The sequence below is a fragment of the Aphidius gifuensis genome, linkage group LG5 (genome assembly GCF_014905175.1).
Source record: "Aphidius gifuensis isolate YNYX2018 linkage group LG5, ASM1490517v1, whole genome shotgun sequence".
NCBI lineage: Eukaryota > Metazoa > Arthropoda > Insecta > Hymenoptera > Braconidae > Aphidius > Aphidius gifuensis.
In genome coordinates, this window is record NC_057792.1 from 2,305,456 (window position 1) to 2,329,787 (window position 24,332).

The window sequence follows — 24,332 nt, forward strand, 5'->3', positions numbered from 1 at the left end:
GCAAAATTGCCAACAGATAATTTCTATAAAAGGCGATGATTCATGGTCTTGAGTCAACATCCAATTACGGAATTTAGAACGATCCTTCAACCTTTCCAGATCACAAATTTTATGTTTTAAAATAAAAACAAATTTAAAAATTTAAAAAAAAAATTGATAATTTAATTTTAAAACTTGTTTAATGTATTTAAATAATTTATTTATATTTTTATATAACAAATAAAATTAAAAATAATAATCAATGACAATGACCTGAATATTTCGATAAATTATATTCAAAAATTACCGCGTATAGGTGGCGTTTTAATCGCGGCAATGGCGACTGGATAAAAAAAAAAACTGGAACACAAAGGCCAGTGACGCGAGAGTGATTCCCGAGTTTAGACGTGTTGTTATAATATTTACAAATATTTATCAATTTTTATCATCTTCCAAGACCATCAACAAAGTGAGTACATATAAAACACAATCATCAACACTTATTAACACAACATTTGTCAATAATTTAATCAATTTTTTATGCAAAATCCCGAAATATTTAGTATTAATTTTTACATTTGACAGTCTATGTCGCATCCGCCATTGTTGATATCTTAATAACATTCCATAAAAAAAAATCATGACTCACTCCAAAAACATTTTATTTACCTGAAAAAAATTAAAACAAGGCCAACAACATATTATTGTTGTTAAAAAGCATTATTTTCTAAATTTTTTTTGCATAATTTTACTAATTTTTAACCTGAAAAAATAACCAAACAAGGAGCTTATTTTTTTTGTTACTATTATCATTATTATATTATTGTATAAAAAAAAAAAAAAAACATTCCGTATGACTAATTCGAAAGTTTATCTTGATAACACTGAATATTCCATTTTTGGTAATATTTAATTTTAACATTTAATGATTAACAAAACTTGAAGAAAATAAATTTAAAAAAATAGAAAATAATTAAAATACAGCTTATTGTGATTAAATATTCATTGTCTGCATTTCTTTTGTGACATTTGTCATTTTTTTTTTTTAAAAGAAGCATTCGTGTTTGCTCTTTTTGTTTATATAAATTTTTTTGCTAATAATAACATTGAAGTTTAACGACCTTACATCAAAATTAAATTCAACAAGCAAGTATATTTTACTCATAAATCATAAAACACAATACATTCATGTTAATTGTTATTATTGTCATGAAATAATAAATATAAAAATAATTAAATTTGATTATTTAGATCAACAATGTCAGCAAGAAAAACAGCTGGTCGTCGTGCAACAACAAAAAAACGTGCACAACGTGCAACATCAAATGTATTTGCAATGTTTGATCAAGCACAAATTGCTGAATTTAAAGAAGCATTTAATATGATTGATCATAATCATGATGGTTTTATTGATAAAGAAGATTTGCATGATATGTTGGCATCATTGGGTAATTATTTTAAAAAAAATCCTACAATATTATTATCCAAAAAATATCTTGTTTATAGTATTATTAATTGATGATTATTATAATTTTATCAAGGTAAAAATCCAACTGATGAATATCTTGAAGGAATGATGAGTGAAGCACCAGGTCCAATTAATTTTACAATGTTTTTAACATTATTTGGTGAACGTCTTCAAGGTACTGATCCAGAGGATGTTATTAAAAATGCATTTGGATGTTTTGATGAAGAAAATAATGGTCATATTAATGAAGAACGTTTACGTGAACTTTTAACAACAATGGGAGACAGGTAATTAATTATTTTTTTAATATTAAAAGCAGCTGTGATGAGCTTAAATTAATGATAATTTATTTTTAAATTTATCAAGATTTACTGATGATGATGTTGATGAAATGTATCGTGAAGCTCCAATAAAAGGATCAATGTTTGATTATCTGGAATTTACCAGAATTTTAAAACATGGTGCCAAGGATAAAGATGAACAATAATCAACTGGCAATTAATTTGTCTTTGAATTATTTTATCAGCTATAAACAAGATCTGCTGATGGACCAATGAGTGCATTTTTTTATTTGTGTAATCATTGTGGTTATCGATTGAAATTTTGTTAAATTTATCATCTAATATATTATATCTATTTACCTATCTCTTTTTCTTTTTTTTTTTTTTGGTTTGCCCTTTTTATATTTCGTTTTTAACAAACGATACAATAAAGTAAATTTGTAAAACAATATTGTTTTATATTTTTTATTCCTTATTTTTAGCCACGATTTATGATGGTATTTATTTAATTCTCGTATTGGTTTTTTTTAAGTACAGTTGATTGATTAGTCTCGTTGAGATATTACTATGACTAATCTATGTTAATTTTTTTTTATTTTAATTTATTAATACAGCACAAATTAGCACAATCAATTATCATAATAATCTGAACGTTATCTAAGTCTTGTTATAAATTATTACCTCGACTAAATCAAGTTAAAAAATTAATCATTTTTCTATTTCATTTAACTCTACATTAACCAAACGTAACGTCGAAATTCGTATAATAATTTCGATAAAATTCTCTTAGCTTAATGATAAAAAAATCGAAATTTAATTTGAAAAAAAAAAAGTAATTGAAAAATGGAGTAGATGAATTAATTGTTTACCTAATATGCCGATTAAATAATTGTTTAATTAAAAAATCGACTCCAACTGTTGCCAATCAAAGAGAAATTAATATATTCATATTGATTCTAAAAATTAAGACACAATATTCTTTCGCTTCATTTTTTTTAAAATTATTTAATTTAACATTGCCCAGTATAAAAGAAAATTTTATTTTCATTTTTTTGTGGGTGGATAAAGGTGGTTTGTGAATGTGTTTGTATATACCTCGTCGTCCGCGCAGTTCTCGCGTCTGCGCTTACCCTCACTGTCGTTATCCCAAAGCACCGCAGTATTGCTTTTTCATTCGTACTGTGCGGGTATTGTGTCATTCATTCTCCTGCTCATTATACTCAAAAGAAATTGAATTGAATTGAAAAAAAAAATAATAATTCAATAGCCCTTCAAACACAAAATAAACAAAAAATAAAAATAACATGAAAAATAATAATTACAATTATTATTTACTCATTATTATGAAGCAATAATAACAAGTGTTTTGTGAATTATTTTTTATTGTTAATAATTTTTAAATTGATATATTTTTTTAAAATATATATATATTGTGAAATAATATTACTTTGTGATAAGAGGACACGAGGATTACCCGGGGACGCTGGATTATAAATTAGGGGGTTGTTTCGAGCGACCTAGAATCCTCAAATATCAACCCCTGGATATAACAGTGATATTAATAATATGTAAAAGAAAAATTTAAATTTCTTATATATATATTATACAGTGGTTTTAAATTTATAAAAAAAAATATATTAAAAATGGCAGGGATTGTTTTTTTTTCTATATAAATTTTATTTATTTGGAGTATATTTTTTTTTGGTGAAATTAATTTTCGTTTTTTATTTTAAATTGGAAGGGTTCATTGAAAAAAAAAACAATACTTAAATTTTTTATTTAAATTGTGTTTACGTTTGTGATATTAAAAGGTTTTATAATAGATTTTTTTACTATCAACGTGTTGACATTATCAAATTGAAGTTGATAAATACCTCTTCAACGTTTTGAATATTTTAGGTAAAAATAATTAATTAATTTTATTGTTAATTGTATTTTTTTTTTTTAAATTATATTTTTTTTAAAATGATTTTTGAATATGCCCTTGGATACTGTTTGCTGTTGATGAAGTGATAAGTCAAACACGTGACTTGCACTCGTGCAACATTAATCGCAATTTTTTTAATTTTTTTTTTTTACAAACCAGAGTCCAGGTGTTTTTAATTTATTTATTTTCATTCGACATACTGCTAGGATCATTAAAACGAAACAAAAATATTATTTTGAATATTTTAAAAAAGAACTAAAGCTTTATTTTTCAACAGGGAATATTATTTCTATAGAGAAATAATTTTTTTCTTTGTAGAAATAATTTTTTTCGATCATTAAAAACACAAATGACAATATTTAAATAATTATTTTTATAAATTTCTCAGTTTTTTAGTGAGTAAATAATTAAATTGTTCAAGATATTTTCAAATTAATTATATATTTTATAAATTAATTGGTGCATTAAGTCGTTTGTTATCTATCGACACAATCTATCTTGAGAGTTGTAAATCAACGGCCAAGGACAGTATTTTATTTTTTTTTTCCACTCGTGTTATTTAATATTTTTAGCTTTTGCAAAAGAAAAAAAAATATATAAATATATAATCCAACGAGTCTGCGTAAAGAAATACATTTTATTACCCGTCATTTTATCGTATCACAATAAAATTAATTATTTTTCAACAATTTTAAATTTCTCTTGATGCGTTATTATCAATTTTATTTTTTTTCAAAAATTTCTAACATCCTTTATACACGTCAAAGTAAAATTTCTAAAACCTAATTTTCAAAGAAATTAATGTCTTTTCAATCTCATTTTAAATATTTTATTTTTCTATTGTCTCAAATAATAAAAAAATATTTAAAAATAATTATTAACTTTTAATAAATTAGCTAACTACAATTTCTAAGAAAATAATTTTTTTCTTACATTGTATAATTAGAAATGAATTAAAAAAAAAAAAAAAACATTAATATCTTTTTATTGTCATAAAGTTAATGATAATTATTATTTTCTTTACAAAAAAAATATATATTTATTTTTCATAAAAACAGAGTCATCTTTCTCCACATTGAAAAAATTATAATTATTTTTTCAACTGTAAAATCTCATATATAAATTCGAAACAAAAAAAAAATATAAACAAAAATATCTTTGTTCTTATTTTTAAAAGGTAATGAACCAAGTGAAAAAAAATTTTTAAGTAGAATATAAATTAAGGCAAATAATCTAAAAAAAAAAAACAAAAAAAATAACCTAAGATGTTCTAAATATAATTTTTTTATACATTTAATTTTTTTTTATGTAAAATAACGTGATGAATATTTTATTTTTCTTAAACTTCCGGTTGGTTATTCTCTTTACTATGTACGACCTATTTAATAGTACAGGCATTATATTACAGTCAATCACTGCCACTTTAGTTTCACTGCCAACATACGAACAAAAAAAAATAAATTGATATCGAATAGGTCACACACCACATCATCATGTAGACCTATGCACAGGTCTCAATTCTTCATTAAACAACATGTTTCTTATAACACTACATAGAAAAATATATTATTATTATTTTATAACTTCTCACTATATATCTCTTGTCAAAATTCAATTAGATGAATCAAAAATAAAAATGTTTTATGGCCTTATTTATTTACCATACATCATTTTATACATTATGATTTCTATGACCGATTTTTTTAAATTTATTTTTCTATTGTTATAAATGTACTTGTTATTTTAATGAAAAAATTATTTATCGACATTTTGTAATTTAAAACAATCGATCATAAAATTATAATTTAAATTCAAATGATAAGGAATATATTAAAAATAATTATTGATGAATCATTTGAAAATTGAAATTAATTATTTAAAAGAAAATTATATAAATGACCCTTTTTTTTTTATATTATTTATTTATTTTATCGATGTGAGAAACAGCTTTGTCATGAAATTCCAGGTCAATTAAGCTTGACTATAATACTATTTTGCATGCTTTTTTTTTGTTATTGTTTATTTAGGTTCTATTTTTTTTTTTTTTAACTTGCTGACCCTTTAACGCGATTTAAGCATGATTTTTATCATATTATTATAATTTTTTGAAATTTAATTTATAGCGTGTTGATAATTACTTTCGTGATGGTATTGTAATTTGACAGAAATTTGTGTCACCATGTTTGATGACATTTTTTTTATACAGTTTAATTAATTTTCTTTTGATATAATTTATTTCAAGATTTTTAAATATTTTTTAAAAAATATTTCAATTGATTTTTAATTTAATTTAATTATAAATTTATTTATATTCAATTTGTTATTAGTCACAATAGAATGATTCATAATTTTTTGATATAAATTTATATTAGTGAATTTGTAAATTTGTATATTTATCATGGGGTTGATACGAATGAGTACAATGTTCTCAAAATTTGAACATGTGGCTATTTTTTTTTTTTTGTTGTTCCTTTTTCTGCATGTCGATTCAACTTTCCCCCTCAATAACCAACACACACATGCACATATCAACCCTGTCAGATCAATTGGGGTGGAATTATAATTCTCATCTCCAGACAAACACAAACCATATCATCGTTTTTTTTTTTTTTGTTCAAATGAAAAACTAAAATTCTTTTGATTCGAAAAATTTCATTATACAGTTTAATAAAAAATTCTCTGATGATTATTTTCTGGAGGAGTAAATATTTTGACACTTGGAAAGTTGGGTTTTATTTTTTCTGTTAATATATAAATTTTTGAACAATAAAGAGAAAATTCTACAAATGGAGAATCCCTCATCACACAATGTGACATCCAATTTTCGTGATATTTTCAGTAAACTTTTCGAACCCTCGGTTTATCATCGAGAGCTTTCGATTTACCAAGCTTCTATCACTTTTCTGTTTCTCACTATAATTCTATCCATCGTCCCTTTTAATACGCTATATCTGCAACTCAACTGTATTCAAACTTTTAATGTCCCTTGGGAGATTGACAAAGACTAAAGCCAAATGGGAAAAATTGCTGTTTCATCAAAAAACAAACTTTACTTTTATTTTATATAAAACAAAAAAAAAAAAACTATACATGTTTTTTATTAACGTAATTTATTTAATCACTTATTTTATCTTTGATGTTTTAAAATATAAAAAAAAAAAAAATTATTCACTGAATTCTCAACAAAGTAACTTGGAATAATTTTCAATTCAATTTTCAGTAAAAAATTTGACGACTATATATTTTCATGATGAAAGTAATAATAGTTGAATATCAAAGTTCATGAGACATGGTCATTTTATTACAAGGGTGAAAAATACAACTACAAGGGGTGTAAATTTTTTTTGTTTTTTTTTTTGAACAAATAACAAAGAAATATTAAAAAAATCATAAAAAATTATGAACGTCTACTTAGATATTATTTTTTTTTATGTAAAATTTTATTCGAGTATTAAAATTATACAATACAAGAGTCAGTTAGATTTACTTTTCTAAGCTTTTGTAAATTTATTGGTCACAATTTTATATAAGAAATAAAAAATCAAAAAAACAAATAAAAAAAAGCGCCTCGTGTCCAATTTTGCCAGGACTATAGGCTGCTTTTATAGCATTTATTTAACTGCGCATGTGTTCTATCGATTTTACCCTCCATTATATACATTATATACATTATATATATAACTATGTATGTACCTATCTATTTTATGTATATAGTAAAATATCTCGACGACGCATTTCAGGCTTTGCAAACGCCATTCTGCTATTGAGGGGCCAACGATGCGCCTTTTTTTTATTTTATTCTTTCAAATTTTTACCCCAATATTCATCTCTAATTTTGAGCAGTCAAACCTCAAACCGACATCCTTTTAATAAAGAAAAAAAAATTTTTTTTAAACCATTATTTCATCCCTTATATAATACCTTTAAATATATTTAAAAAATATTTCGAATCACATTTTTATTGATTTCATTATATTTTTGTTATTTTTTTTTGGAGTCAATTAAGGGTTGAAATAATTAATTAATACAGTAAATTGAAATATTTATTTAATTCAATTTTAACAAGTGTTTTGAAGCATTAAAAAAATGTTATTAAATACAATAGGCTTTGGAGAAAAATTTTTTTCTATTGTTTATTGAGTCTTTGATTGTATTTCGATTGTCTCAATGCAATTGTGGTTTTACCCTCACAATTTTCTTTTGTCTTTTTACCCGAGGGGATTGTCAAGAGGTTTCACTCTATGGGAGATAACAAGATAAAATACATATGGATATATTTTTTTTAAAAAACAGCCAGTATGAAAATTGACAAAATAATTAAATTTTAAATTCAATTAATTCACAATTATAAACATATAAATTTTTAATAACGTTTCAAATATTTTCTAGAAATACGTAAAGATTCAGAAGTCAAATTAAACACATTTTATAATGAAAAAAAAAATATATATACTTGAAATAAAAAAAATAGATTCTAATTTAGTCAACTGACCTAACCCACTGTGGCGCTAAAGCGACAGTAAAATGTATTAAATAAATACATGTGTGTTATATACATTTACGAATATATATGTCACGTCTTATACCCAGTAGAAATACCCAAATAAAATATACAAAAATAAATTGATAATTTATAACATCAATATTTAAATAAATAACGTTTTATAAATTTAATTTTTTTATCTATAAATTTAATTTTGTTCCAATTTATTTAACTGATCATCAGATAAATAAATTATTAGGTCAGTAATTAAAATGACAGAGTTTATTGCGAATAAAAGTTGAAAAAAAAAAATTGATAAAATAATTAATTAGATTAATAAGTTATTTATTTTTTTTGATACGGTTACATTTAACCCGTCTTATTCTGTCAATTGACTTTAATACACCCACGTTTTAATTTTCAAATTTTTTATATATTCATTTGGCACATATACGTGTTTTTATAAAACCAGTTAATTCCGCATTCCAAAAACTTGTATTATTAATTTACTTTACAGACTTTTCCAAAATTAACTCAGCTATCATTAAAAGAAATTTTTTTTTATAATTTTTTCTTTTTGTCAAATGCCTGCGTATTATAATAATTTTTTAATTTTTTATTTTCACTGTTTATTCTCGCGTGTAAGTTTCTTTTTTTTCCACACCTTTAACGTCCCCCATAATTCCGATGGCACGCGTTTTAACTTCCGGAAGAATAACCCCAAGGGTTTTAACGAAAAAAAAAAAATTATAATGAAAAAAAAAAAAAACCAACAGATTTTTCAGATTATTATCGTAATTGTGGTTAAACAATCAACATTATTGTTTTTTATTTTGAAATACCTGGTATATATTATTATTTTTTATATCAACAAGTGTCTCGTAAATTTAAATGATCATTTTTAAAATCGATTTAACTTTCAAGCAATTTTTCAAGTATACTTGAATTTTATCTATCAAATTTCTCATAAAACTTTTTTCATTTAATCAAAAATGAATATTTTCTTTTTTTTTTTAAATTTTATTAATAATTGTAATTGAAAATTTAAATAGAGAAAAAAAAAAAAAATTAAATTACTATTATAGCAATAAATAGAGCATATCTAAAATTAATAAGCAGATATTTTGTAAATTTTTCTTGTGTATATAATTTTCCATCAGATGTATTGAGCTTGAAGCTATGATTTAGAGCATCAAAAAAAAAATAAATAAATAAAAAATGACCAAGACAAGTTGAGAAATCTTTCACTTTTCTAGGGCCGGACGAAGACCGCTACATATAGAAATATCAATCGTAATATAACATACGTGATGCCACAAAACGGTACTCCCAATTCCCCGTCGGCAATCACATCAAATGTATTTGTATATTTATTTTTTTTACCGTGTCATGATGATGCCTCATTGAGACCAACTCATCAAGATCATTTTTGAGTGCAACAAACCCCTTTAAATACTTCACCTATCGTATTTTAAAATTCATTTTTTTTTATCTTATCTTTTAAATTGTTTTTGTGATTTATAATATATACTTTGATACTTTTCATCGTTAAAGTATCAACTTTGGTATATTTAAAATGCTATCTTAGTCTTAAGGATGCTTAGAAAAATGTCAAGTGTTTAATTATCATTTATTTATTTGATTTAATAATATGTATTAATTAAAATTTAATTTGTTTTTTTTTTTTAAATAGAAATATTTGAATTTTCGTTTGAAATAATAATTGATCATTAAAAATTATTGTTTTTTTATTTAAAAATATTTATTTACTGTTGAAAAAAAGATATTTTATATTGAGTTATAAAAAAAAAAAATAAAATTCTATTTATAATTTGATAATGTATTCGAAATTTTGAAAATTAATCACGTTTTATTTATTTTATTTATTTGATATGTAAAAATGAATAAAAATAAAACGTTGGAATTATTTTTCTTGTATGGTTTTAAATCCGGATTATAATTTGAAAATAATATAATATATAAAAATTTGAGTACGTGTAAAAGAAAATTAAATGAAAAAGATGAAAATAAAAGAAAAAAAAATAATTCTAAAAGGATTATTTAGAATAAAATGATATTAAAAAAAATAAAAAAATAGTGACAATATTCTAGTGGACGTATGTATAAGTTCAAAGTGAAAAAAAAAAAATAATAAATGTATAAAAATGTCTAGCAACGTGTTACAATGCTGTCTCACGGTATTATCACCCGGAAGACAGTAACGGGTGTACAATATCTTTGCACTTTTATGATTATGAATATGGAATTTTTCTATTTTTTTTTCTATATCGGAAAATTCTTTTCAAGTCTTTTTTTTTAAGCAAAAAAAATTAATAATCTTAATGGACTTAATTTTCTAATAATTCCAAGTAAATTTTAAATTTTATAAATTTTTATAATTAATTATAAAATAATTGATTAGAAAATAAATTTTAATTATGTTTCTTTTGGAAAAAAAAATTACTAAATAACCTGGGGTCAATGTGCTTGATAAAAAAGTCCGGAAAAAAAAATTTTCCCGTGAAAATATCCCGAGGAAAAATATAAATTAGCGAGTGAAAAATAAATTAATTACAAATTTATATTCCGGATATTTTGAGTGTATAAATTTAGTCGTGTTACTTTTAACTAGAATAAATTTTTTTATATCTTGTTATCATTTTAAAGTAATTTTATTTATGAAAATATATATTTATAAATCTGGAAGTTATTAGAAAAATATATATCAAATATTTTTATGAACTTTCTAATGGTCTATTTCAAACAGTAAATATATAATTCAATCGTTTTTTTTTTTTTTTTTCATATATAAATTTATTTATAGATTATATATAGAATGAGGAAAAAAAAAATAAAATGGTTTTAATAATAGTTTGAAATTGTGCGTGGCGTATTTAGTTGGTATTTTTTTTTAAATTTATTTTCAAATAAAATGTAATGATCCGAGTTTGTTGTAAGGCGGATCCAGACGAGACTGGATGATATCCGATATCTAATTATCCAAGTCAAGTTTCTTAATGCAATGGCTCATTGCACTCCAGTATTGCAAGTTAACACAATCCCTTTATTTTTTATTTATAACAAGATGAAAATACCCATTTGTTGTACATATTTATTCACTACTTTAAAATGATTATAATAATTTTTAAACGTTTTACAAATTTACCATGATAAAATGTTTTTTTTTTACTCGTTTTTAAATAAAAATTTAAGTATCAATTTCAATTTTATATTTTCAATATTTAGGTATATCCTCTTATTTTAAATAAAAAAATAATCTTGAAATAAAAATAAAGAGTAAAAAAGCTCTAGAAAAATTTTCTTTTGAGCTTTTTTCGAAATTAGATATTTTCTTTATTTTTATTGTAAAATATTATTGTCATTTTTCAGTTTTAAATGTCATGATTATTTATTTATTTATTTATTCATATATACTCCGTGTTATTAAATGAAAATATATTATTTTTTTATTTTTAAATAACTTCATTGTCGTCTGGAGACATCCCACATATTTCAGACAAACAACCTTTCTCATAAAATTCGATACACAACGTCACTATTTTATAAATAAATTTTTTTTTCGCATAAAACTATTACTATCAAACGATTGACATTTAAATAAATATAAAGAGTAAATTTCAATTTTAATATTTATAATAAAATCAAGTATTTTAAAGTCATTTAAATACCATTTGACAAATTGAATAAAATTTAAAATATAAAAAACTCATTTATAAATTAAAAAAAAAATAAAAAACAATTGAATTTACAATGCACATATTTTACAAATTTTATATTACCATTTTTCGATAATATTTCATTAATATTATTCATTTATTTATTTATTTTTATCATTTTAAAACTCCACCCTTTTTCGACCTTTTAAAAAAAATTTATTAAAAATATTTTTTACTCATTATTTTCAATCATCAATCACTGTCAAATTAAACCACTAAAAAAATAAAAAAAAAAGATAAAAATTAAATTATAATATTGTATTTTTAAGTATAATATCTATTGCAAATAATTTTCATTGATTAGAAATATTATTATGTATTTAAACATGCGCTATAGTAAATTTGACAGTAAAAAGTTAACAGGAAGTCACGAGCCGGAAGTCGCATAACCGGATGTTAATCTTTTGCCCTCTTAAAATATTCTTCATTAGTTTTATCGATCATCAATATTACATACACCTATTATCAATTTGTTATTTTTATTTTTATCAATCACTTTTTGTTTATTATTACTTTCAACCTTTCAAATTAATATTTTTTTCTTTTTATCATTTCAAATATTTAATCCAATAATTTTTTATCACGTACAATAATCCTCTCTCAACTTAATCGACTCTTGTATTTTTATTTTAACTATAAATACCTGCTAGAATAATTTTTTTTATTTTATATATGACTCACCAACAATTTTACCACTTTAAAACCATTTTATTCATTCGAATTACATCATATGACCTTCAAGTCTATACAAAGTACGTGATAAAATAACAATCTGTTAATTTTTAAAAATAAAAATATGCAAAATAAAATAAATCAAACAAATTATAAAATACTTTAAGCAATATTAACGTCATAATTTTTCATTTAACACAAGTAAATATATAAATTGAAAAAACGATTAGGCAAATTAATAAACAAATTATATATTTTATTTCACATTAACATGCAAGTCATGTGTAAAATTAAATATCACGTATAATAAAAATAAAAAAGACATAAAAAAAAGACACATTTCTGCACAAATTATATCATCTTATAAATTGTCTTGCGTGATTTCGATTGCAATGTAAATATTATGATAATACTTGAAAAATATTATTAGATCAATATTTGCAAAATTTTTTAAAATTTAGGTTAAATATAATTCATCACATACTATTTAAATAATAATAATAATTATAAATAATAATAAAAAATAAAGAAAAAAAAATTACAAGATATTCGTCATTGCTATTTCTACTTGTGATGAATTAAGTTGTGAGTTGAGAGATCTGTTTGTATATAATTGTATTTTTCTTTATGTATGTCGAGTAGATATTTCATACTTGTCTTATATTATTATTATTCATTTAAGAATTTTTTTTTTTTTTTATTTATCCATGTGTTTTATCATTGTGAACATTTAAAACTTGAAAATACATTTTTTTTTTTTGTTATTTTTTTATTTAAACTATTTTGATTGGAAGATTTATTTGAGTTGTTTAAAAGTATGGGTGAATTTATTGTACAGGTCATTTAATGCAAATTTATCAATTTAAAATACTCGGGGGGGGGGGGGGGGGATTTTCATTCAAGTGCAATGCGTTGCATCATTTGAATAATCACGATGCCAGAGTGTCGGTACAGACGCACTTTGAAGATTGCTTTGATGTCAGTTTTATTCATCAACTTCAAATAAAATAATTTTTTTTTTTATACTGTAATATTATTGATAATTTTTCATTTGATGATTTATAATTTATTATAATTTTTATAAATTGTTTTTTTTATTTAAATTAAAAAACAAATTGTTACTATTTAAAAACTCTTGAACTACTTTAGCTAAATTTTTCTTTTTATAAAAATGGCTGTTTATTTAAGCTAAAATGTCAATCAACCCCTTTTTTTTTTCTTTTTTAAAGTTTTCACGAAGCTGTGTTTACACATGTCACCTGTTTGTGAAATAATAATAAAAAAAAAATAAAAAAAAATAGGTAGCTATTCAAGAAGATTTACTTGAATCTTTCCGACTTTTTATTTAGACTTTTCCATGTATTTTTTACCTTTACATAAAATTACATAAAAGGAAAATGTTTTTTTACTTTTTTTATCTTTTAAAAACCGTCTCATTGAAAAAACATTGACCCTATCAGACTTGGAGTTCAAACTCTCTATGTTTTTAATCCTTACAACTGGCTTTTCATGTCAAAAAAAAAAAAAAAGAAAATACTCTATACAAAATAATAATTATATATTTAAAAATATTTATAAATAAATAATTTTGTTTTTTTTTTTTTGTTTTCTAGATGCATGTAATGCTGATCAATAAAAATTCACTGGAATGCAAAACGAGTATAAAAAATATACGTAAGTATAATAATAAATTTAAAAATATTTAGGCAATGTGGTCAAAATGTTTTAAATAAAATTTAACCAAATCTAGAACACACAGAGAAGTCATATTAAATATAAATGCAAAAATTAATCATCATCTTCTGGTGTATCTGGCTATTCTCCCATTTTTTTTTTTTTTTTCTTTATCGGATGAATAATATTGCTTTAACCGCCAAATCACTTTATCAAAACAATCCAAAATGAAAAATAAAAACTAAACAGTTAATCAAATTAATTTTAAAAAAATATAACAAGTAGAAATTAATTTCGAAAAAATACAACAAGTAGAAATTAATTTCAAAAAAAATACAACAAGTAGAAATTAATTTCGAAAAAATACAACAAGTAGAAATTAATTTCGAAAAAGCATAACAATTAGAAATTAATTTCGATTGTTTTATACTTTTATTTCTACATAATTTCAATAAGGAAAAAATTAAATAAAAATTGTTAATAGTGTCTTAAAATATTATCTATATATGTGTAAATAAATTGCAGCTATGTAAATGATATTTAAACATTCGCGTGTGTGTTAAAATTGGCTTGAATATAAATTTCTGCGTCACAGTGTCAGAATATTTTAGTTGATACTTGTCAACGTTTTGGCAGTCACAAATGCTCTCAGTACTTTCCCGGTATACATTAACATCATTTACATTATATCACAGTGTTTTTTAAATACATATACTATCATGTAATATTATTTATTTATTTATTAAATATATATATACAGTGTCATCACGTGACACAAAGTACCTAGTATATGTACCACAAGATAATTGCGCCACGAAATATGACACGCAGTTGATATTTCGTCAATGAGATTTATTTACATATATTCAGTATGAAAAAAATACAAAAATAAACAAACAAGTAGATTTAAAAAATAGCACTTGTAATAGTAATAAAATTTATATTAAAAAAAAATAATTTACAAGTAAAAACTTATTTTAAAATTATTTTTTTATATGATTTATAGCTTTATTTATTTATGAGTATTATTATTGTTATTTTATTAATTGATTTGAGTCAACAATTTTGTCACGGTTTATTTATAAACAACTAATTTAATTTAATTATTATTTAAACTGTGTATTGCATAAATAAATTGTTAACAATATCATGGTTAAATATAAAAATAAATTAAATGCCAAGGTGTATCGACCTGTATAGAAAATATAATTTATATTGTTCACAATGATGAACGACGACAGAAAAAAAATTAAATTTTTTTTTTTTTTTCAAAGCTTTTTATGCATGATTGAGCACAATAAGTTTTTTTTTTTTTTTTTTAATTTTCATTGGATCAAATCATGCCGGATATTAACTGTAAAATAGCCATGATTGTTATCGATCAATTTTTCATAAAGTATTTTTTTTTTTAAATAAACAAAAAATAATTATTATATTTAAAAATAACATCGATTAAAATTTTAATCGATTAAGTGCATTATCAAATAATTGAAAAAAAAAAAATTTTATATATATATATTTATTTTTCTCTGATGTAATTTGTTTGTTTTTTTTTTTTTTTTTCAGATAAATTAAAAAATGCTTTCGTACATGCTACCAACGGGGGACAAACCTCCACCAGGTGAAACTCATAATCAAGCATACAATCGTTTATCACGTTTACAAAATCGTAATAATAATAATGGTCAAATAATAAGAAATGGAATAATAAATACAACAACAATAATGCAACCAAGACGTACTATTGAAGTTAATAAAAATTCTGGTACATCATCAATGATGATTACGACAACATTACCATTAAAAAATATTGATAATAGCCATGATAATAATTGTAAAAAAAATGATATTAATAATCATAGTCCAAAGCATAATGGTACGACAATAATAACAACAGCAACACCAAGAAAATCAACTTTACATACATCAAGAGTTACTAAGGATGATAGTCTTCATAGTATTAATAGTGAAGCAAGTACTGGTGGTGGTAGTGATAGAAAATCTAAAATTGCTAATGGTGCTAAACATGCTAATCTCAAAAGGTAAATATTTTTACTTTTACTATTTTTTTTTAATTACAATTTAGGACTGTTTTATTGCTCTATTAATAAATTTTTAATTACTAGAGAATTTTAATTATTAATTTGTTGGAAAAAAATTTATTTATATTATTATTTTTTGGATAATTTTAACATCTTTAATGACAAATTAATTTCTCATTTATCTTGTTTTAAAAAAAAATGATTTTACCGTTTTTAAAAAAAACTTATTCAACTGATTGAATAATTATTTTTATATTTTTTTAAATAGATTATTTATTTTTGTTTTTTTTTTTCATTATAGTTAAAATTAAATTTTGATTAGTTTTTTTTTAGATACGTCCTTGAATGTAAATAAAATTTTAATGGCTTATTGATAAAAATAAATTTTAGGTTTTTAAATTACAATTTTTTTTGGTAAATGAATTGTTTTTTTTTTTTGTTTTAACTAGTATAATGAGGTATTGTAAAATATAAAAATTACGCAACTTTGATTTCACATACCAGTGTGAATCACACTACGAAACATCGTAAAAGAATGCCTCACTGTCAAGGCACTTTAAAATAGTATCCCACTTTTTTTTGTTTTATAACTTTTTATTTTTTATTTAAATTTTATTTATATAAATATATTTTTTCATCGTTTTTATCCAAGAATTATATAAAGAATACAAATAAATGTTTTTTATTATTTTAAATTAAATTTTATTATTTTTTTCACTTAAATTACATCATTTACTTTTATAAAAAAAAATTATTTGTTTGTCCTCAAAGAACCTTGAAAATATATATTTATATTTTTTTACTTTTTATTTAATAATAAAAAAAAAATACTGAAATTGTTTGTCTCGTTGTTGTTGCGTCATTGAGAAATGTATAAATGTAATTTATATTTTTTTATTACATTAGAATTGTTGAACTGGATCATCAATAGAAATTATAAAAAATAAAAAAAAAGTTATGAGAGAGAAAACAATGGAACAATGTATCAAAATAATTGTAGTACATAAATCATTGAAGGTTTTGAACTGAATTATTATATTTTCTTACGTATCGCCCACACAGATAATTATAATTATATCATTTTCATGGTGTATTTGAGCTGTCGTAAATACTTTTACTTGGGCGTAATATCCATTTTACTTATTTATTATTTTTTCTATTTGAAAAATTTTTCTCTCTCATTTCTTTTGTATATACCTTTGAGCTACAAAACGTGTCTACTTTTTAATGCTTATCGTAGGTGTACAGACACATACCCCAGGTACATTTTCTATTTATAGCTGCAGAATAATTTTCAAAATATTATTCTGTTAAATATAGAGCCTTTATTATTTATTTTAAATTTTATTTATATCAATGATTCAATTAGCTATCAATAATATATATTCATTGAAATTAAATATAAAAATTCCAATCTTTAATTCATCTTTGTATTTATATTATTTTTTTGAATTTAAAAAAATTTTTTTCCTCCTAAGTACAGTTTTATTTCCATGAAAGAAATTCATTTTTTTTTTTTTTTGCTATATATTTATATCAATGATTAAATTAATTATCTATATCCTATATTCATTAAAATAATTTTTTTATATTTTTTACATATACACTCTTATTAATCTTTGTATTGAAATAATTTTTTTTTTTTTTTCAATTTCAATATATATATATTTTTATTTTCTTGATATTAATTTAAAAAAAAAAATATATTTACTTACAATTACGGAGTATTCAACTGATCCCATCGAAGATTCATGCACCTTGTGTAAGCTCTCTCTTTCTCTCTCTTTCTTCTCTCTCAGTCCCATTATACTTGCGAACAAGTTAAAAATGAAATAATGTAAAATACATATATATACATTTAAACTTGAATATTTAATTATATTTTATTTATTTTTCTGGTGTTTATAGTCTTGGGTATATAAATGAAAAATAAAAAAAAAACGTTTAAATGAGTATTTGACTCGCCTACTGACCCAACAAAGTACAGACTGCAATCAGACCCTCCTGAGAGATACCATCATCGCCTCAGGTTTTTCCTACCCAATACTTTTTATTTATATTTATTAAAAAATCAAAAAATACTTGAACATTTTTAATATTATATTTTTTTTTTAAAAGTTAATCCCAGAGAGATCGATAGAATTGCAGTTTGCCGGCCTCGACCCCGACCTACCCCTAACCAAACCATCCAACTTATACGTCTGGTATTTTTCACCTTGAAAATTCACTTTGCCTTTAGCAAATAACATATCTTTAACTTTTTTTTATTTTTATTATTTATTATTCTCAATTGACTGTATAATTTAACTGCAAATTTTCCTAATCAGTTAATCATACCGAGTGAAGATATGGCTTTTTTTTTATCAATAGAAAATTAGATAAAATTTATCTTTTATTTGCAAAGTGCTTTTGATAAAATAATCCATGTTATTATTTATTTATTTTTAAACAGGAAAAAATTTTTTTATTATTTTTTATTTATATTTTTATATTGTTTGAGTCAATTAGAATGGATTGAAATTATTTTATTTTTTCATTTTAATTATTTCATTATGATTATCCTTGAATTTATTCGATAAATATTTATTTATTTATATTTATTTAAATTTCAAAATTTTCATTGTTAGTAGTTCTTTCTGGTGGTATTCCATAGAACTTTTTAACTCGGTCGGTAAAATGTTACTTGAACAAAAAAAGCCGCCAACTTTTTAAATTAAAATTATATAATTTTACAATAAAATTTCTATAATTATTTATAACCATTGTGGTTTTAAATTTTAATAACTTTTCAAGTAATATTTTATAATATAAATTGAGGTTTAACTATCGTATTTTTGTGTGGTATTGTTTTACCAACCTGCATGTTATTTTACTTTTTTTTTTCGTCGCAATAAACATGTTACATTGTAGCAACAATTGTGCAATAAACTATATTTATTTTACGACCTGCTATTAATCATTATTTCTAAAACAACTTATTATTATTTTTGTCTATTATCATCTATATTTATATTTTCATAATATTCGCAATAATAATTTTTTTCAGGGTTTCATTTGGCTCGAGCAAAGGATCCATGGTAGAGACACTAGTTTACGAAACTCCGGTACAGGAAGAGCCGGAAATTAATCACTTCCTTGACCATAATGGTCGATTACCAATGATTCCAGTTCCTGACACAGAGTAAGTTGACAAAAAAAAAATCAAATTCACCTTATTTAAAAGAGCAATTTACAGAAAATTTATCCAAGTAATTTAAAAAATAATAATTCATATAAATTACATTTTAAAAAGCGTAATAATAAAATCTCTCATTACTTATACGACAAAATAATAACAATAACAATAATAAATAATAATTTTTTAATTTTTTTTATTACGTTTAAATGTTATGAATGAATGTGATAACTATATACCACCCACATGTATATAAAAAAATAAAATGAATATACATATGAAAAGACCTTGCAAGAGTCATCTTTTTAGCATGTCAATTCATTATCACTCTTGATCCCGTTAATGACTCGTTGCCTTCGTGTTTCAAATGCGTATAATAATGTCTTGTATTATTTTCCCCTTAAAAATCATTACAAGCATCTCTTTTTATTATTTTTTATTTTTTTTTATTTGCTATTTATCTTTGGGTTATTTCTATTATTATTTTATATGTAGCCTTATATATAAGCCTGAATAATATAATATCTGGCACATATGTTCATCACGTTTTTGTGTCTATATAGTGTATAAAATTATTCAAAATGGGTCGGTGCAACAAACCAACAGACGTTTTGATACTCAGAAAAACACAACTTACGACTCGGTAGAATCATAAAACTGCAGAGATTGAATAAAAAAAATATATATATATAATTATCTCATCCATCTAACGTCTGGCTTATACTATGAACGTTTGCAATTTTCTTTACGTATTTTGATTGTTTTTTATACTTGATAAAAAATAACAAGTATTTGCAGAAGAGTGACTCGACTATTTTTGTTGACAACTATTTATGGTTGTCGTTATGGCTAATCGATTAAATATTTTTTGTACTTTGGAATCTTTATGATTATTTTAATTTAATATGTTGCGTGTGGTGGGACTATTGTTATTTTCGGCACTAGGTGTGTCAGGGTGACGTCAACAACATAATAAATGTTGCTAAAGACTTTACTCTATATTTTTTTTATTTATATTTTTTTTTGGATTAATAATTTTACTTTTATATGGTATTTTTTGAGCTTTTTTCGCTAATAGGGTTGGATTTTTTTTTTAAAGAGCTGTGGTTATAATTAGAAATCATATTATGAATGTTTTTTTCATGCAAATCTCTACACGTGCTATAGAAATAATTTAAAAAAATTTTAGTATAGACAATAATCGACTGATTGATAAAAAATTAATTTTTTAAATTGACTTTTTTATCTGACGTATAAAAATAAATACTCAAGAATTCACATTAGTGCGTGATTTGATAAAAATAAAATAAAAAACCCCACTTACTCGCGACAAGCGATTTTACAAAAATAAATTTTATCACAAAACCTTGAATATTATAAAATAATATAATAAATAAATAAAAATAAAAAAAAAAAAAACTAGGTCACATGGAAAGATGTATCACTGAAAAAAAAATAAAATTTAATATTATTTTCAAATTTATATCTATTTCTATTTCTATAAAGCTATTATTTACCTATTTTTTCTGGAATAAAAAATAAATTAAATAGCAAACACTTCAACTCCATAAAACTAGATAAAATTGCATTTTTTTTTTTTTTTTTCAATAATTAAATTATTAAATAAATAATATAAATAAATAAAAATACGCATGCGTATTGTATTCGGTTGTAGTCGGTTATATTCGACCGGCATTATAAGAGAGGAGAGAGAGAGAGAGAGAGATTAATAATAATAATAATAAAATAAAAAAAGTCATACTACCACATTCATATAACAACAGGCGTGGTAGATTGTACGAATAAATGTTAGAGAGGGATACTCACAGTGGGCAATCAAGGGGGTTGGTGGGGTAAATGGGGAGAAGGGGGGTACAAACGTAAAACTTGTGGGTCTCGACATTTAGTCGAGTCAAGCCCGGTTTCGGCCTGACAGTCTTATTTAGACCCCATTGATACATCCGCAAATATAATTTTATCAAAAAAAAAAAAAAAGAAATTATCCACTGTGTTTAAGTTAATTAACAAATTTCTATAATTATTATTCAATTATTTTTTATATTTTATTTATAAATTAATTGATTATTTATTTGGTATATTTATAATCGAAATTTTTTTATATTTTATTTTTCTATTTATGTGTCTTCCAACCCTTGTCCCCTTGAATTTTATTCTCCCTCTCTCTACCAACCCTGATTGGAATTTATCCAGCATCTTTTTTTTTTTTTTTTCTACTTGTTACAAAAGTAGACTCTATTCTGTTGATTTATATTGGTAACATCGCGGGAAAATAACGTGAAAATAAATTAACCGATATCACACTGTGCATATACTATTAAATCAGTGAATAATAATTTTTTTTTTTTTTTTCGAAATTTTGTAAGATAAGGTGTGATTAATTACTACAGTGTGTGTTATATTATTTAAATTTATCTGGATATATTATTTGGATTAAATAACAAAGAAAAATAATAAAGGTAATATTATTTATATTAACTATTAAATTTACTCCAAAATGTTGAAGTTTATTGGGCAATTTTCAAGTCAGTTTATTTTGAAGCAGAGATATACCTGGATGGAATTTTACCTTAATTTTTTTTTGTTGTCCTTTTTTCGGTCGAGACATTCTTCTTTCTGTAACAATGATAAAAAGAAAAAAAAATTATTATAAAATTTTTAGAATATAATCTTTAAAATAGCTTTATGATAAAAAAATTATATCAAGTCATTTTTTTTTATTTTAAATTGTTCGAGGTATTTTTAATTTTCATGGTGAATTATTTTTTAACTCAAAAAGTTAATTGCATTTTTATTTTTGTTATTATTTTTAATAGACTGAAGGAAAAAAAAATGAGTGTTATAAATTCCTCGAATGATCTACTACTTAGATCCAATTTTACCAATTAAATAATTGTCTTTTTAGTTAATTTATTTTAATGATTATTTTAATAGTTAATTTCATGATAAAATCATGTCTGAGCAACACAGTGTTTATCTACTTAATTGTTTACTCAGTAATTTTTTTTTTTTTGGTAGTTGTTCAAGATAAAAATTTGTTTTATTTTTTGTTTCATGTATAGTTTAATATTGATATAGAATTTTTATATCATTTTTTTTTTATATATAAAAAGAGAATTAAATTACGCCGGTTTCCCTGATGTTGCTATGGTTACCCGCCATCTTGACACATACGTTTCACTAGCATCCTCCCGTCCACCTTGCGATCTTTTTGCTCCGATAAAATCGATACGATAATAAAACAATTCATTTAAAAAAAAAATATACATGCCTTATGATTTAAATCATAAACATGCCTCTTTAATTATCCATTTTATTTTTAAAATTTTACTTTGCTAATTACTTTTATTTAAAAAACATGTGTTTAATTACTGTATCGTAAATTTAAAATGTAATTTAGCACGATACAGTTTTTTTAAATACAAAAAAAAGCATAAAATACAATTTAAACTTAAATATAATATAATATTTTTTTACTCCAATGAATAATAACAATAAAAAAATACTTATTAATCAGTTAATTAAATTAAAAATAATTAAATTAAATTCATGGATTTTTATTTTAATTGGTTAATGTTCGAAACGTCAATATTGACAGTTGTAATTTTATTTTTAATCATTATAAAATTGCATATTGATGGCTGAATAAAGAAAATATAAAAAAAATTTATTTACAAAATGCAATTGAGAATGAAAAATGTTGTGTATAATTATACAAAAATAGCATCATTGCGTCGTACCAAAAAAATAATAATAAAAAAACTCATATGTATCTGACTTTTAAAGCATTTATAATATACACATGTTATTTAAATATTTGTATGTCTTGGTGTGGCAATCTGTTGGTGTCTGGATGATGTCACAGACTCAAGGTCTAACGAGGTGTTTTAATTTGTGTGTGTTTGTTAAAATGACGTCAGATTAAATGAAAAGTAAATGATGAGAAAATGAATTATAAATAAATAATAATATGAAAAATTAAAAAATTCAATAAATTTTATAAATAAATAGCACAAGTTTTAATTATTAATTAAATTTAAAAATTTATTATATACTTGTAAAATCATTTGATATATAAAAAATAAAAAATTCATTTTCCAAAAATGTATTTTAAAAATGTAGGTCAAATATTTTGCAATTTAATTGGATAACTTTTCTAAAATGGCTAAAATTTTTATTTTTTTTTTTTTCATATATTAAGTTTGTTTGGAAAATTACTTTCACCTTTGTACTATTTTTTTTTATTTATAATGTTGAAATTAATATTTGCAAGTCAATAAAGTTTTTACATTTTAATGTTTCAAGATAAAATATAAATTTGCATTGATGAATGTCTCAGTGATTTCTAAATGTTAAAAAGCTCAATGAGCTTTTATTAAATTAAATAAAATTTCTTTTATTTAATTTAATATTTTTTAAGCCATCATTAATATAGAAACAAAAAAAAAAATAATTATTATAAATGAATTCATAGTATTTATCACTTGAATGTTTTCTTTTTTTTTTTTTTTATCTTTCTGTTTATATCAACTTGAAATAACTCCTTTATTTTATCAATACATGCTTGAATTTTATTACGTTGAGATTTAGTTCAACTCTATTAAATCTAGAATAACTTTACGATAAATAAAATAACACACGAACATAAGATGAAAAAATAACACGTAAATATTTACGAATATTATTTTTATTTATTATATTAATTGAAACATAATTTTCACTCTATCAAGATAGCGAGATATTTAAAAAAAAAAAAAATAAAACTGACATGTATATGAGTGACATAATTAGTTCATTTCATTTCAATATCGTGGGTTGATTTCCAATTATTTTCCGGTCAATCAAGAGACAAATCCAGAAATTGTCATTAGCAACA

At 22.4% G+C, this 24,332-nt stretch overlaps 2 protein-coding genes across 2 annotated transcripts in view; both read left to right on the plus strand.

Moving 5' to 3' along the window:
* Nucleotides 1-356: 356 nt before the first annotated feature.
* Nucleotides 357-2,181, plus strand: LOC122856887 (myosin regulatory light chain sqh). The gene is made up of 4 exons (XM_044158775.1): nt 357-448; nt 1,231-1,427; nt 1,521-1,734; nt 1,814-2,181. Exons 2-4 carry the CDS (start codon nt 1,238-1,240, stop codon nt 1,932-1,934), a joined length of 525 nt encoding a protein of 174 aa, XP_044014710.1. The 5' UTR covers nt 357-448; nt 1,231-1,237; the 3' UTR covers nt 1,935-2,181.
* Nucleotides 2,182-2,875: 694 nt separating this feature from the next.
* LOC122856843 overlaps nt 2,876-24,332 on the plus strand; it is a 30,269-nt gene continuing 8,812 nt past the window's right edge. The window contains exons 1-4 of the mRNA XM_044158707.1: nt 2,876-3,627; nt 14,161-14,221; nt 15,788-16,263; nt 19,310-19,444. Coding sequence (XP_044014642.1) covers nt 15,800-16,263; nt 19,310-19,444 — 599 coding nt within the window. The 5' untranslated portion in view covers nt 2,876-3,627; nt 14,161-14,221; nt 15,788-15,799. The remainder of the gene's footprint in view (nt 3,628-14,160; nt 14,222-15,787; nt 16,264-19,309; nt 19,445-24,332) is intronic.

Excerpts from the sequence above, each read along its gene's own strand:
- LOC122856887 (XM_044158775.1), top strand. The coding sequence starts at position 1,238 with ATGTCAGCAAGAAAAACAGCTGGTCGTCGTGCAACAACAAAAAAACGT. Across the intron at positions 1,428-1,520 it reads TGATATGTTGGCATCATTGG|GTAAAAATCCAACTGATGAA; the intron begins GTAATTATTTTA and ends AATTTTATCAAG. Across the intron at positions 1,735-1,813 it reads TTAACAACAATGGGAGACAG|ATTTACTGATGATGATGTTG; the intron begins GTAATTAATTAT and ends AAATTTATCAAG.